The sequence below is a fragment of the Triturus cristatus genome, chromosome 9 (genome assembly GCF_964204655.1).
Source record: "Triturus cristatus chromosome 9, aTriCri1.1, whole genome shotgun sequence".
Lineage (NCBI taxonomy): Eukaryota > Metazoa > Chordata > Amphibia > Caudata > Salamandridae > Triturus > Triturus cristatus.
Window position 1 is genome coordinate 452,410,743 of NC_140592.1, and position 16,294 is coordinate 452,427,036.

At 43.7% G+C, this 16,294-nt stretch overlaps 1 protein-coding gene across 1 annotated transcript in view; it reads left to right on the forward strand.

Moving 5' to 3' along the window:
* Positions 1–626: 626 nt before the first annotated feature.
* Positions 627–16,294, forward strand: part of MAP3K10 (mitogen-activated protein kinase kinase kinase 10) — a 222,796-nt gene continuing 207,128 nt past the window's right edge. Inside the window, exon 1 of the mRNA XM_085625342.1 lies at positions 627–4,217. Coding sequence (XP_085481468.1) covers positions 3,458–4,217 — 760 coding nt within the window. The 5' untranslated portion in view covers positions 627–3,457. The remainder of the gene's footprint in view (positions 4,218–16,294) is intronic.

Here is a 16,294-nt window from a genome sequence, read left to right on the forward strand (position 1 = left end):
TGGTGTTTCCAATTATTGTGGGAACAGGCTATACGTGAGAGGAAGAACGTGCTGAAGACGTATCTAATGATAATCGTATATACTTCTAGGAAGAATGTGAAATTAAATTCCTTTCTTAGGCAGCATGATTCAAAGTAATGTACTATTTTACTGCTCACAGCTGAGTAAAAAGCAAAGTTCAGCCGTTGTAAGTAATGCCATACACACGGAATTAGAAAAAAAATATTTTTGACAAACATTAATAAAAATCACAATAAATGTCTTACTTTTAAGAAATTCCGACGATTAATACTATAAACGTGCACTTGTAAAATGGATGCCATGATGATATGCTAGTTTCATTTATAGGCTTCTTGACCTCTAGACATACAACTGACGAGACGGGTTAACCCTTTGCTGTATTGCCAAACCAATGTATATGGTAACATGTCCACCGACTAAGAAGATGTATGTCTAAAGCTTACTAGAAAGATGATCCAACCACTTGGGGTAGTATTATTAGTTAACTAAACGTATTTATCAGTAATCAGGTCCTACTCCCTCCCTCCTTCTATATTCCCTATCACCATAGCGCTCGCGGGGCGGGGTAAAGGAGATACTACATTTCCCGTGGTGCAGTTCGCAGAGGAGCCTATTGGAACAGCTGACAGCCTGGGGAAGGTGTATTAGAATAAGGGCAGAAATACACCCTCGTTCCATAGAGGTGTCCAAGATAAAACACTGGATGGAGGGGTCTAAACGTGGGAGTCCCTAACGAAGTGTGAAGAGTAAGGATCTGCCCGTGCTGCATGTGAGAATCGAAGGGGGAGCAGCTGTCTCTCATAGGTGCACCGGTGAACCCCTCGTCCCCGAAGGCTCTTCTTCCGAAATTGTGAATGATGGACGGCTGACCCGAGAGAGGGCCGACAGGCTGCTGCTGATCCAGGAGCGAGATCAGTCTATGCACACAGCAGCCCCGGAGTCTGATTTGACAGCATCACAACCTGCAACCGATAAGGTATTGACATTGAATGATGAGCAGGGGGTGTTCCGGTTTGGGTGTGCGGTTGAACATCCAAACCCTGAAACTCCCCAAAAATGATATGCAGCGATCTCATCTGGACTGTGTTACTGCAGCAGAAGAATAGAACTGCTTTGCCGAAGACCAGCTGGCTTTAAAAGCAATTGAGTGAAAGGCAAGGAACACGAGATTGGGTTACCAGGTGAGGGTCAGTGCAGACCAGTGAAGCAGGACCCCGCGAAATTCGCATTTGGTGTCTCTTTGGGCGAAGGGGATGCGTAAGAACACCAAAGGCACAGGAGTGACTGACGAGGAAATGGAAATCTGATGTGCCTAGCACTCTGGATTGGGGTCAGCACGGCCACAAACAAGGAAACAGAAGGGGTTCTGTAGCGACTTGAAGCAATCTCCAGTGTGTCGTACAGGCAAGATCTGGCTTTCAAAGCTGTTACACCGGGAAATTACGTGGGATAATAACCCTGAAAAACAACAGCAAGGGAAAATACGTGTTAATGTTTCTCCCAGCTCTCTCTTCGTAGTGCTTGCTACAGGTGCATTAGAGCCTTACATATTCCGGGACCTATCCAACATTGACGAGGAAAAAGGCCCCCAAGACACCCTCGGGAGAGTGGATGTATGCGAGAAGGAGTGGTCTGAGGTGTTCAGAGCAAGAGCCTAATCATAGAAAAGAAGAGGCAAACAACCAGCCGTTTCATGCACAAGTCGCCCATCTATGGATAGGATGCCGGTGTCCCCTGTCGGAAGTTTTGGAATCTTCTCCGGAGGAACGTGAATAGAATATACAGCTTTGTTTTCAGAAGGGGACCTACTAGGAAGGGGCGTCACGTGCCGCACTGGGAACACAAGGCACCGCTAGGAGGATGCCTGTTAATTTAAAGGATTTGAATTAAAGTGCCCATGGATACCTAAAATGATAACATTGGGAGATGACCTGATTCAACAAGGTCGAGAAATAAGCACTCGCTTTAGAGGGGAGGTTTGGGGGTGCAGCTGGCAATGAACACAGCAGAGCTTCGGATATCCCCCTTGCCCCCCACTTGGAAACCTTGCTGGCACATTCGCTCAACAGCTGGAGGCCGGGCATTCGTGCTGCATGTACACAGGTCAGACTGGGGCCCTGGAGTGGGAGGCGCCTGCCTTTGGGCGACTGGAATCTGATATGCACACAGTACCGCTACCTATCTGCGTTCCTGAGACTGAGGTGGTCCCCAGGTGCAAGCAGCTAACAAAGAAACACACACTTGTTAAAGAGGAGAGGGGTTAGAATGGTGCATGCACAGGGGACCTACTGGAATTGTATTCGGGGTGCAGTCTGAGATGCCACAAAACGTATGTGTTTTGGGCGGCTGTGTAACTGCGATCCCTTTCCATGGACTGATTCAGAAGCCTTTGTCGTTAGCTTGACCAAGGAAACCCGACGTTAAAAATAGAATTTGCACTACGAGTCCGTAAATGTTTGAAATGGGCGCTTCAGCACGACCTATTATTTCTAGGAAGCTGTAAACAGGAGGTTGCAGAGGTTGGCGCAGCGAGCTCTGTGGGGGCTGCCTGGCCCCGAGGGTGTAACATTACACTTCAATAGGAAATTTGATCCTCACAGATACCTGTTTGACACTGACAGTTTCAACTGAACCAGCCTGTTCCTCTTTACAAGGCGGGGCATTTGCAGGTGCATCGAAAGTAAAGTGTATTTAGATGCATTTTTAGAAACCGCTATATCAACTAATGGGTTGTTCACGTGAAGGCTTGTCTTATGCTAGGAAGAAGCTAGACTCGGTGTGTTTCCTCGTGTCTGCTGTGTCCAGGCAGCTCAGTTGCGCAAGACTAGACTGGTATCGGCTACAGCTCATTCTGCAATTATCTGTAACGCAGTTGTGGTGCCCGGGAGTCTGAACTACCAGCATGGGCCTTTGTACCCTAGCCACGCGTTTATTTGTTTATATTGAGAAATACGAGGGTGTTAAGTTCAATGGGAAAGTTCTCACTAAGTGACATAATAAAATGGACTTATGTTTGACATTGAACTGGGGCATCGCCATAGAAGACGGACTATTTAAATTAAATTAAATGCACCTAATTCAGCAAGATGTGAGACAAACATATTTATTTAGCAGCGCTTAAATAGAAACACTTATTTGCATCTATTCTTTATTTTTTATTGTGCAATGAATTTGGGTACTATTTTTCCATAAAAATAAATATTTCGACAATGAATTTTAGGAATCACGATTTTGGACCATGCAGGGATTTATCAAAGGGAAAACAAATCGTACCATGGAGGATAGTTTTGGAAACTGTGACTGGCAGCACTTGAAAAGCCCCTCTGTACAGAAGTAACTTTGAAGCATGACAGCTGTCATGACTAAACAAACTTTTTTTTCAGTTTTAAACTATGTCAAACATCCTTTGACCGAAAATTAGAAGGTTGCAAGCAGGATGGATCCATTTAAAAGTCAGCACCCTCTGACCCGAGAGGATTCGGGAGAGGGTAGCGACAATGGGGCTTGGACCAGTTCCTCAGATGGTAGCCAACCCAGCCAGCCTGCGGCTGCTAACGATTTCTGGACAGTGGTCTTTGACTATGAGGCTACGGCTGAAGAGGAGCTGACCTTGAGGAGAGGAGATGTTGTTGAGGTCTTGTCCAAAGATGCACATGTATCCGGTGATGAGGGCTGGTGGACCGGCAAGATCAATGGCAAAGTGGGGATATTTCCCAGTAACTATGTGGTCAGCGACCCCCGGTACACTACATTTGATGGTGCCCCTAGAGACTGCCCCCACCCTCTGGAGATCGATTTTAATGAGCTCGTGATCGAAGAGATAATTGGGGTTGGGGGCTTCGGAAAGGTTTACAGGGGTCTCTGGAGAGGGGAGGAGGTGGCTGTGAAAGCTGCCCGACAGGACCTGGATGAGGACATCGGTGTGACAGTGGAAAACGTGAGGCAGGAGGCCAAGCTTTTCTGCATGCTCCGGCACCACAACATCATTTCCCTAAGGGGGGTGTGCCTGACTCCTCCTCACCTCTGTCTTGTAATGGAATTTGCTCGTGGTGGAGCTCTAAACCGGGCCTTGGCAGGGAAGAAGGTGCCACCACATGTCCTGGTCAACTGGGCAGTGCAGATTGCTAGGGGAATGAACTACTTACACAATGAAGCCATTGTGCCAGTCATCCACCGTGACCTGAAGTCTATCAACAGTAAGTACCTATCTTCATCTACTTGGAAAGAGAACATGCTATAATCGTTGGAAAAGTTATGTTGATTTGAATATAGAAGTTGTAGGACACTGTTTGAAAATGCTGAGAAGGAGAAAGGGTGTCTGCTTTATTACAGAACAGAACTTTAAGCTGAGTTTTAGTATTTGTAGCTTTTTTTCTACAGACAGCCTCAGTTGTGTTTTCAAAAGAGTTATTGTGGGCAGTACCAATACTTACAGCTTTGGGCCATCACATAGCTTATCAATAGTTGACGTTCTTGTGCTAATCTAGGTTGCTTTCTTCTTATTCAATGGCTTTCCTTCCTCTTCTTGTGTTTATCCTCATTCTGGAGCAAAAGCCGCTTAAAGCTGCTTGATTGGATGACTGATATCCTTCCCTACTTGCATTCGGAGTACGACCGGGTTTTATTTTCTTTTTATCACTTCCTGGAATTGCATGTGTTTTTGTGCGCTCTCTCTCTTCTGTGTGCTGCTTCCCCCTTCAGACTCCCCATCGCGACAGTCTCAGAATGACACCAGCAGAAATTCCATGTACTTTTCTTGTATTGGGTGTGATGCACAGCCCAGTCAGTCCTCTTCAGTCCTGACCTGTGACGTGGCTGTGCTATTCTAGTGTTGGGGTAAGGCACACAACTTTGTTTATGCTTCTCAATCCTAAACTGCCTCTATTCTCTTTTTGCTATAGGGTGATATCCACAGTAATGTCAATGTACATCAATCCTGGCACGCAATGCTTTCTGTTATAGGGGTGTGATACAGAGCTTCTGTAGTTCTTGGAATGACCCTATTCTGCACCTTTTAAGGTGCAGTGCCCTACAAAGCAGCCCTACAAAGCTTTGCACTTGCATGCATCTCATTGCTGACCTTGAGGTACATCTGTTGTTTTCCATTATAAGGCAACATGATGAGCTACATTTTATCCTGTGCTGCCTGCTACTGCTCAGCTTTCAGACCCAAATGATTCTCGCAGCTAACATTCCACACTCACCAGTTGCAACAATTCACTTGAGCCTCATCGTTAGTGCAGGCTGAGCAAAACATAGGTAAAAGGTAAAACTTCCCTACTCATTGTGTTTTGGGACCACACATCCCTCCCACATTGCCAAAACCCCATTTTGCCTGACCTCAAAACAGGAACAGTTTTTTTTTCCTTTCTGACTTACTCTACAGTGACCATTGTCGTACTGACCCTGCAGATGAATTGCCACCTTCGTTGATTAGACTCTCTCAATACAGTGCAATACTGAATTCAGTTAAACATATGACATTAAGAGGAATTTTTGAGGCCTTGAGCCATTTAAAATCTTATTAGAGTTTCCAATTTTAATATTTGTGAATAAGAAAGTGGATGGTGCATGAGAGTGCACAGTACCTCAAGTGTCATCTTAAGTTTCCAGTGTGATGTTAGTTTAGAGACTTGTGTTGCAAAGTTGTGTGGTTGCTTGTGTAATGTGATGAAGAACAAAAAAGGCCACTTGCAGCTTCAGTTCCTAGTATCCTCCCTGGATTTAGAGGGAGAAACATGCTGGGATGTACTGCATACATCAAAATGAAAAAAACACCCCTCTTCTCCCCTATGCCCAGACCATTTATTGCTCCTCAAATACAGTACTTACTCATTCATCACCCTAAACTGCTCCATCATTTCATCATTCTTAACACAACTGCGAACAAACCGAATGATTAACTAGCGGTGCTATCCTGCCACCTGATACGCCCCACAAGCCATCTAAGCCACTGCCAAGGGATCCATGGCTTCATTGTCAACACAGACCTAGATTGCGTCTTCATTACTAAAACATGATTGAGTGAACTATCCATACCTGACCAAAAGATGACAAGATCACTTCAGTAGCCTACCTCAGCCATATTCTCATCAAGCCCATGAAGAATATGGAGAACCTGATGTGAACCATAACATTAACAAATTAAGAAAACAATAAAGAATTGAATTAAACCCTTCACTTATAAAATTCTTGTTGTACTGATCCTCTTACATTTTTATTACCGTGCTACTATGTTGTGGCCCACTAGGCCTCGGAAATCACTTTCTCACTGACAGAGTATAGCGCTTTCCTTCACTGTCATTCTTTGGAGAATATATATTGGTACTTGCAAGACTTTTCCTTCTAAACTGGTTCGCCACAGAAGACGACCAACACTAACATTAAAGACCGAAGATCCGATCTGGGCTTATCGCAACCAGTGGGCCATAACTGGTCACTTGGCTATCATTACCCAACTGCTTCTAAACTCTTCAGTTTCCAAGTACTTCTCCATTGCAAATCCCTCCCCCAGTTACCCTCCACTAATTAGCAATCTGAAAATCAGCCTTTGTCCTAGGTCCCCGAAAGACCTGTTCTTCGGTCTCGTGACCACAGATGTTGGGTAGACACTCTACGTCATGAAAATCAGTGAAATGAAAAATAAAAAGTGTTCGAATCCTTCCTGACCTGACATTATGAAATTTATCCGCAAGAGAAGCAGAAACCTATTTCATGAAATATAACTCAAAGGATAGCACTTCGTAAAACCGAGACACCATTTTGCCATACAAAGAAATAATTTATTGAACACAGATACAAATCTTTCCTAAGAAATATTTATTGCTGGTGCTACTGCGCTATAATTTTGAGCACCACTTAGTCCCTTACCTGTAATGGGACATCAGTTTAGCGCTAGAAGGATCAAATATGGGTCCTTCAGCACAATGTAACTTTACGTAGACGTATTTATGATTTTATTGCCACTGACCGCCTCCCATTCTTTTTCCTCTTCAATCCTCACACCTGAAGGCCTTGCAACAGCCTAGCTTCTTCTTCATTGAGGTGGTGGAGATTTTCAAGAGACCTGCACATTTTATGCCCTGCCACGCACTCCACTCCCTAATCCCAGAACCACCCAAATGAGACACATTACATCTCTATCTCTTAAGCACATCAGCAGAGGGTATCTGCGCATTATGGAATCCAGTTAATCTGTCTCTACTAAAATAACTATTATTCCCTCCTCTCTGCTTGAAGGATACAAAACCATGTTCTTGTCTCTGTCTCCACTGTCACTTGTCGATCATAATCAGTCAGAATAACTTTATTTCGCCAACACAATGTAGGCATAAAAAGTATACTACAGTTAAAAACAGACATTTCACAGCATTACAATAAAGAATAAAAATGTAAAAGTTATTGCATTGAAATCTAAATTCATAGTTATTTATACAATAAAATCGATTCATTGTTCGGAATATAATTTTAGCAGATTGTATGTCTCTTTTTTAAGGCAGATAACAAAAAGGACGCCAAAGAGAAACAGATAAAAGGGACATATAGTAGTTGCAGGTGATAAAGGGCTACACAACACTGTTTGAAGTTCATTTTACGCATAATGGGAATAATAAATTGTTTCCTTTCATCAGAATAAAATTTACAGAAGAACAAAAAATGTAAATCATTCTGTACAGAACGCTGATCACAGGGATAAAATGGGAGGTCAGAGACAACATAAACATTACGGGGGGAACCCAACATAAGCGGAATATAGTTTAATCGAAATCTCACCAGAATGTACCTGTGCTGTAAATTAGTGACGAAGGAAAGGTATATTGTATTTTTGTCCATTTGCGTTAAACTCGGAGAAGCCAAGTATGTTTTTACTGTCGCAATATTGATATTTTAAATTTCCCTTCTTATCTGTCTGCAAGAAAGTAATTGCGCTTTTAGATCATTTTTAGAGATGTAACAACACGTAGTAGGATCCAAATAAAGACGATGTAGCCCAACTGCTTTCAATGTGGTTTCAACATAAGTTAACCAAGTGATATTACCTACCCCGTCTAATTTCAAAACATCCTTTATAATCTCTCTTGTTAAGACAAGGGTCTCCTTTCGCCATACTGAGTGCCACATGAGAATCGGGGCCACTGCAATTTTACCTGTAATATAGGGTGCTCTCAATTCCATGTGGCACTTATAGTTGGCACATGACTTTGGTAAAGAAAGGACCCTTTTTAAAAAGTTATCTTCAATAATCTGTAGTTTTGAGCAATCTCTCATTCCCCAAACAGCTGCTCCATAGGTGGCAGCAGAGATGGCCTTAGCTTGATACACTGTTTTTATTACATCTATAGGTTTTAAGCCAGTTTTTGTAATACATTTGGTTCATGCCCCAATATTCTTTTCCATCTGTGACCCTCTATCAGCAATCATCTTTTGCCAGTTAGCATGGGGGTCAAAAATTATCCTTAAGTAGTTAAAAGAATCAACAGCTCCCAATTTTCCCCCTTCAGTAATAATTTGCGGATGATTTAGCTGCTTAGTACCTGCTACTAGAATAAAAGACTTTGAATAGTTAACTTTCATATCAAGTTTATTCATAAATTTCGTATATTCTAAGACTAAGCGGCGCAATGCATTATTAGTACGAGCTAAAAGCACAGCGTCGTCCGCATATAATAAAATTGGGAATTGGGTTGAATTAATATAAGGGACATCCGGAGTGGAATCAAACAATACCGATTCCACACCGTTGGTATAGAGTGCAAATAAAAAGGGGGCAAGAACACAGCCCTGCCTCACACCTCTTGCAATTTTAAAAGATCTAGAGCACTCACCATCCCTTCCGTAGCGAACACAGGCTGAGGCACCTGAGTACAGGTCACGGATGATATTGATAATATTCGAGTCAATTCCCATTGTCTCCATGATCTGCCACAGCCTAGGCTGTGCCACGCAGTCAAAGGCTGAGGACAGATCCATGAAGGCTAAATGGAGATGACCTATTTTTGCAGCCATGTATTTCGCTATAATTAGACTCCGGTTCAGACACTGATCCAAAGTGCCTTTCCCTTTTCTAAAACCAAACTGGCTTGGGATAATGATGTTTTTTTTCAAGGCCCAATCCTCTAGTCTATTTAAAATCAGTCGGCCCATTAGCTTTGCAGTAGAATCTATCAGAGAGATAGGTCTATAGTTTTTCGCAATCGACCTATCCCCCTTTTTAGGTCTCGCCTGACCCAGCGCATGCGCTGGTCTGGCGAGACTTATTGAGAGGGCTTCAAAAAGTGCTACCAGGCCAGCCTAGAGCTACAGTGCATGTGCACGGGCGCGTGCGCCACTTTTACCGCGATTACTTTCACTTTAGCGGCCGCTTTGATGTTTGATCACGATCACTTTCACTTTTGCAGCCGCAGGGCCGCTTGGCATAGCCAATAGGTCTCGCTTTTGGGATCTTATAAGTGTTTAGTTATGCAAATGTTGCATGGCTAAACACCTATAAGGTCCCAAAGGCGAGACCTATTGGCTATGCCAATGCTTGTTATATATTGGGACAATTACAGTTGTCTTCCACGATCGCGGTGCAGCTGTTTGGGTAATTTTATTAAAAACATTTGTTAAAAGTGGAGCCCAAAGATCTTGGTTATCTAAGAACAAGTCAATAAGGACTCCATCCGGACCCGGAGCCTTTGCTCGTTTACTTGGTTTACAGCATGCTTAGTTTCTGCAAGAGTAAAACTAGCAGCTACCTCAGCTCTTTTTAAATTTTGGGAGATAGGTTGTAAAGTTATCATTTCTCCCGCTCCGAAAAGACCTTCAAAGTGGGTCACCCAATCTTCCTGGTCAACGTTGGTGTCTGTGGTCATAGCCTCTTCATCTTTTAGAAACGGAGCGTTGATCAAAGCCCAGAATGCTTGTGAGCTTTTTGATATTGCAGCCTTCTGCTGATTTTCCCACCATTCTTCCTTTAAAATCTTAAGCCTGATGATGCTTGCTTTTTTATAAGCTTATCGCAAGCCTTTGACTAATATTGTATTTCGAGGCTTAGACTTCAACGCTTTATGTAGACTTTTTAATGTTTTATCACCGTCCTCATCAAACCAACTATATTTTTTGTGCTGGCCATTCTGGATAGCACGGGTTAAATTATTTTTAACATCATTTAAAATTAACTCAAAATCCGAAATCATACTGTCATGTAAAACTGGATCTAAACAAAGCATTATCTCTCCAAGACAGATGGACGCTAAGTTGGTCAAAAATCTCTGTGTCTACTTTTTCCCACTTTAAAACAATCCCATTTGCTCTTGCAATTACTGGATTTCTAGGAAGTTTAAAGGCACAATCAACTTTCTTTGCAGATTGCATAGAAAAAGTTATTGCAGCGTGGTCACTAAATGAGTAAAACACACTCTTAAAATGAGAAAAAAGGCCTTTCTTAGGGTCAGAGACCAACACATAGTCAAGGGTCGAGGAAGAAAAATGATTTTAAAAAATAGGTTCTAATTGATCAGTTAAGTGTTCGAAATTGTTTAAAAGTATTAGATTATTTATTATTAATAATCTATTTAAGTTGTTGCCATAATCCGAATGACAGAAATTAGGGGCACTCTCCCCATGATCATCCTGTATTCCACAAGCTAACACATTTATCTTATCACATGGATGAATGTTAAAATCCCCAAGCCAGATTATATTGCAGGGATTGGTGCATTTGTCTTGTAAACCATTAATGGCTTTTTCCAGCGGGGCCAGCACCTCTGCTTGTTTACTTCCAAATGTATTATTATAAAAGTTAATAAGAAACCAACAATAGTCCACAGAGTATTCAATTACAATAATATGGTAATAGGGTGACATATTCAGAAATGACTTTACTTTTAAAGGAAAAGCATTGGAAAGTAACGTCAACAAACCACCCTTAGCCCGACCAGCAGGTGACGGTACAGCAGGAGTATGAAAGGTGCGGTACCCATTCAAGAATATTGGATCTATTTCCCAAGTCTCTTGAAGACACATTATGTTGTGTCAACAAAGATAGCCAATCGATATTAGACCTCTTTTGATTATAACCTGCAATATTCCAAGACATAACCGCTGTAGATCCCGAGAGATTCTCTCTGGGTTGTAGAGTCTTTGACAAAATTAAGATATCTTGGTGGCTTGCTGATGTCACACTAGCAATTATATGAGGATAAGTGCACAAGGGTGACAGATTTTGTAACTCAACACATTATCCCCACCAGGTAATATAACCTGAGAATCCAGTCAGTCACAAGCAGACACGCCTTCTAAGGCAGTAAATCTATTCCTTAAAGGAAACAGTGAGACTATGGGGGAAAAGGTTGGTTAAATGGGAAGCGGGATGGTCTCCAAGGAGCATTTGAACTAACCATAGATGACTGTGGTGTAGAATAGGGTTTATAGAAAAACCCCAAAGGTAGAGCAAAGATTTCAGAATGAAATGATGGCATATTTGGTAGAACAGATAATAATTCCCCCACTATATGATGATTATCGAAGGTCACTATGATACAATCTCCTTTAATACTTTTGGGAGCTCTTCCCACCCAAGAAACTCTCCTAGCCATAATAATATTATGGAAGGCATTAACATTTTCAGCTAGACATTTAGAAAGCCAATGCTTAGATTTAGTTATAAGCTGTTCTGTGCTTTCTATCATGTTTGGTTTCAGTTCTGGGGTATTAACCAGAACTATAAAATGTGGACAGGCAGCTCGGGGGAGATCCAATCTTGACTTAGGCTTCCCACTTTCATCTTGGTACTGGGAGGCTCTAGTTCCTAAGCACAATGACTGTGAGTCTCCCCCTGGGCAGGTTGTAAGTACAGATGGAATTATATATGGACGAGAGACTGTCAAATTAATAGGTGTTTTTGACTCATCATGAAGCGTTGAGCGGCCAGTATTCTGATGGTTACCTTGTACCTGTACCTGTGTCTTACCGTTATTTTTATGTACATTGGCTCTCAACATTTTGGTAGAGTCGCGGGCAGAGCCAGGAAGAACTGCAGGAAGCCCTGTTGTTTGTTGTAGGGCCTGGGTTCCCACACTATCAATAATTGCATTTGGCCTATCAGGCAACGTTGAGGCGAATGTGCCCATTTGGGAATTAGAAGTAGGTACATTAGTTAGCATGGTCGTGTCGGGAAGGGGGGGAGTTAAGAGACGAGAGGCCTCAAGAGTAGATAGTTTTTCCTCTTTTTTGGACAGTTTATACAATATAGGGTCTAATAATACAGACAACATAGTCTCTAATTTTCCCATTAAATCAAAGTTACAAGAGTGATCAGTCCCCATAACTAGTTGATTAGTAATTTCATTTTGTCTAGTAGATCTAGTAGTCCTTGATTGTGATGATAGTATTGTCCAATCTCTTACACCCGGTATCTTTTTCCTTATAAACCCGCTTTAGTGTTTTTTGTCTTAAGGGGCCGTCTCCCTTTCTTTTTTTAGATTTTGCGTCCGAATAGTCATTTTCCACTTGATTGGACAATAATTAATTACTCCCGAGTTGTGTTGCACTCCTCATCTATATAGGTAGTGGGTAAAGATGGATTCACTGCTGGAGCTGTGGCAGAATTCAAATCATCTACTAATTGGCCAGAAGTCAATCGATCAATGGCTAGAGTCCCTCCACCCAAAGAAGAGCGTTTTTGCATAATCAGAGTATCCAGAGAAAGCCTTCTCTCAGTGAGTGCAATTTCATGGGAAAGGACAGATTCTGCCCTTGTTAAAAAGGCATCCAGGGTTCCCACATGTCCGGACCCTTGTTTTTCCTTAAGAATCTTTCTTTTACTCATTTTACCCTCCGTGTTACTAGTACCCCGTTTCGGCTTTGTTGTGCAGCTTCCCCAACAGTGCAGTTTATATATCAAGATCTGCAGACTATAAGAACGTGCGAGGCTCAACGCCTCCCTACCATAGCCTTTAGGGTACAGTTATCACCTCGTAGTCTACCAACGGTCTCTGATGCCAAGCCAAGAGGGTAGGCCCAGCCCAGCCTCTTCCAGCCCCTGATGGGCACGGACAGGCCCGCCCTTGGCCCAGCATTTACCCAGGCGCGCCCGCGCGCGTTCCGCGTTGTTGGGGCCCTGTGGTGATTTATGGTCCATTGCCGCAGTGGGGATGACGCGGCAATGGACCGCCTTCTGGCGCGAATGCCTCTGGGGATTGGAGTCCCCCTCCTCTCTGGTGGTGCAGGTAGTGCCGGAAAATCCTTACAGCGTCCCGCGCTGCGGGGGCCTTGTGGTGATTTATGGGCCTACGCCGCAGCGGGGATGATGCAACAATGGAGCGCCTCCTGGCGCGATTGCCTCTGGAGATTGGAGTCCCCCTTCTCTCCGGTGGTGCAGGTAGTGCCGGAAAATCCTTACTGCGTCGATCATCATAAATAGCAATATCCCCGTTCTATAAAATGGGACATTCCAAGGCAGTTACTGAAACCGTCGCTTTCACTCGAGACACAGCAACTAAACGTAAATGTCCAGTATTTGTAAAGTGCGAACATTTACCTGAAGGTGTCAAGGCACTGGGGGCCGCCAGGAAGATTAAGCGAGCGATTGCCCAGCGTCACATGGTGCTGGGCTGATCTGCCGCTGGCGCCGGGGAATCGAACCGTGAGCCCCCAGGTTCTGGAGTCAGTCGCCCTGGCTGCTGCGCCACTCCTTTTCCTACAGGCCCCTGCCCTCCTACTTCTGTCAAAACAGAAAAATGCTTCCTCATATTGCAGGGTCATGAAAATATTGCTCCTTCTACGGAGTGCTTGGTTGGTTTGTGAAAGGTAATCACAGCCCACCTACCTATAGAGCCCATGTGAATTATATTATGTGCATTTGAAATATGAAAGCAATCCGCATTCAGTAACTTTTTACTTTGGCCATTTCTAGTGTGGCACTACAGCAGAGTTGCCAAACCTCAATTTCAAAACCCTTTCAAACACATGCTGTTCATAGACCAGTAACCTACAGCTCCCTGTCACTTGACCTGACCAGGGTATTCGGTCACCATCTTCATAGGTTGACATGAGTAATTTCCTATGTGGTGTTAAAAGCGCAAATCGCCCTTTTTTTGTCTCTTATGTGCAAACAGACGGTCTCAGATGTATGCTAGTCTATTGTATATTGATGTATTCAGATTTGAGTCCCTGTTTTGATTTCAGAATAAGTCCTCTATCTTGGTCTTTGACGACTCCTGATTGATTGATTGATTCCACATTTTATAAAGCTCGCAGGTACCCCAGAAAGAGGTGTCCTGTCGCTGACTAAGCCTGAAAGCACAGAGCTGCCCCTGGCAGCAAGGAGGAAGTAAAAAGGTGTGTCTCTAATAGTTTGTAGAGCTTTGTTAGACTTATTTCAGATCGATGTTCCAGGGATGGAGCGTCCAGTCCTTGGCTGTTGCTGCCACAAATCACACACCACCCAATCTGATTTTCCTGAACCTCTGAATATAGGCATGTAAAAAGGGAGTAAAGATGACAGACACATAGTTGCCCACACAGGAACATGCACAGCTTTGTGGCAGAGGCAAAGATCCTTAAAAGTGCTTAGTTTTGAATTTGGCAACCAGTGGAGCTAGGTCAAGCAGGCAGGAATGTGGGAATCCTTGCTGAGACCCAATACCAGGCAGGCCGAGGCATTTTGCACTAACGGTGAGTCAGGTGAGATGGAAGACCCACAAATAAAGGATCGCAATAGTCAAGCGATGAGGTTGTTAAGGCCTGCACCAACATTTTCCAGGAGGAACTGAGCAAAAAAGCAGCATTTTTTGGATGCTCAGCAGAAGAAAGCAGGTGGAAGTTAGGTTGCTGATGGAAGCATCAAAAGACAGGTGGTCATTAAAGATAATATCGAGGTTGCGAGCCCAGTGAGCGGTGTGGGAAGTGGGCAGGGAGAATCCAGCCCACGAGTGTGGGGTTCACTGGGGCAGATTTCCATAAATAAGGACCATTGTCCTGTCCTCATTCAGGATCGAGGAATTGGTTTTCATCCAGTTGGACACTTCCTGAGTGCAGGCTTTAAAGTGTTTCTGAAGCAACACCAGTTACCCATCAAGTCTGAGAACAATTTGAGTGTTGTCAGCATAGGCAAAAAAACTTTAGTCCAAAGAATCAATAAGAATAACCATGGGATGTACATAAAGATTGAGTAGGTTTGGGCTTAAAACAGATCCTTGTGGAACTCCCGCAATATTGGATTTGAACAAAGCCTGGAAATTGGCCAGGGACACTACCTGTGTGCTATTGGATAAATAAGTGGAGAGCCAGTTATAGACTGTGCCTGTGACACTGATGTCTTAAAACTACCGTAGCAGGATGTCATGAGACACGGTGTCTAAGGAGGCAGACAGATCAAGCAGAATCAAAGCACTGGTGCCACCTGCATGTAAAATCGCACAAATATCATTCAAGGTGCTCACAAGAAGCGTTTCAGTGTCACTTTTTCCTGAACAGAAAGGTAGAGAACAATTGTAAATTGACGATGTGGTCAGTGATTTTAGTGGGCCTGGGCTGTGAACTCCGCTCCATTTGCGGTGCTTGCAGAGTTTTACGCACTCTGTGGAGCACGCGGAGTTGCAAAAAACTTCCAGAGCGGAGTTTTTTCCCCCCTCATTTGTGCTCGCTAACATTAAGTTGGTGTGCGAGAAAAATCTAACCCCAGTCCACTTCCCAGTCAGATTTCTCAACCCGGATGGTCGTGACCGCTTGCGTTGAGAAACCATCCGTTTGCGTTGATGAAATTGCCACTCGAGTAGAAAATCAACTTGAGCGGCAGAAAGAAACAGCACCCTCCATGGTGCAGTTCACACGGATTTTCCAGCGTGGGGCAAACACTTATTACTAACAAATACTATGATTCTCCCATTCTTATTAAATCCTATGATCTTCATACAGTGATCACTTGGGTTCAAGGGGCCTGTAAATAACAGACTTGCAGTCTTTCTTTCCACTCACTGTCTCTTTTCTCTCGCTGTCCCCTTCAGCGGCACCCCCCCCCCCCCGCCCCATTAGGGCAGAAGATCGTCGCCCCCCTCCCCCCCCCATGCTGCCAGTGCAGCAAAATTGAACTATATAACGGTAATAAATTGAATGACAGTTTTATTTTTCACTGCTCCCAGCGCGAGCAGTGTTTGGGGGCGGGACTGCTGCTGACTGGCAGCAGGGAAGTGGTTCTCATTCCACCAGTTTACACTGCGCAAGTCACTTTGGCCGTCCGCAACGGCCAGCCTGACATGCGCAGTGTAAACCTCTGCACCTAGCTGTCTCA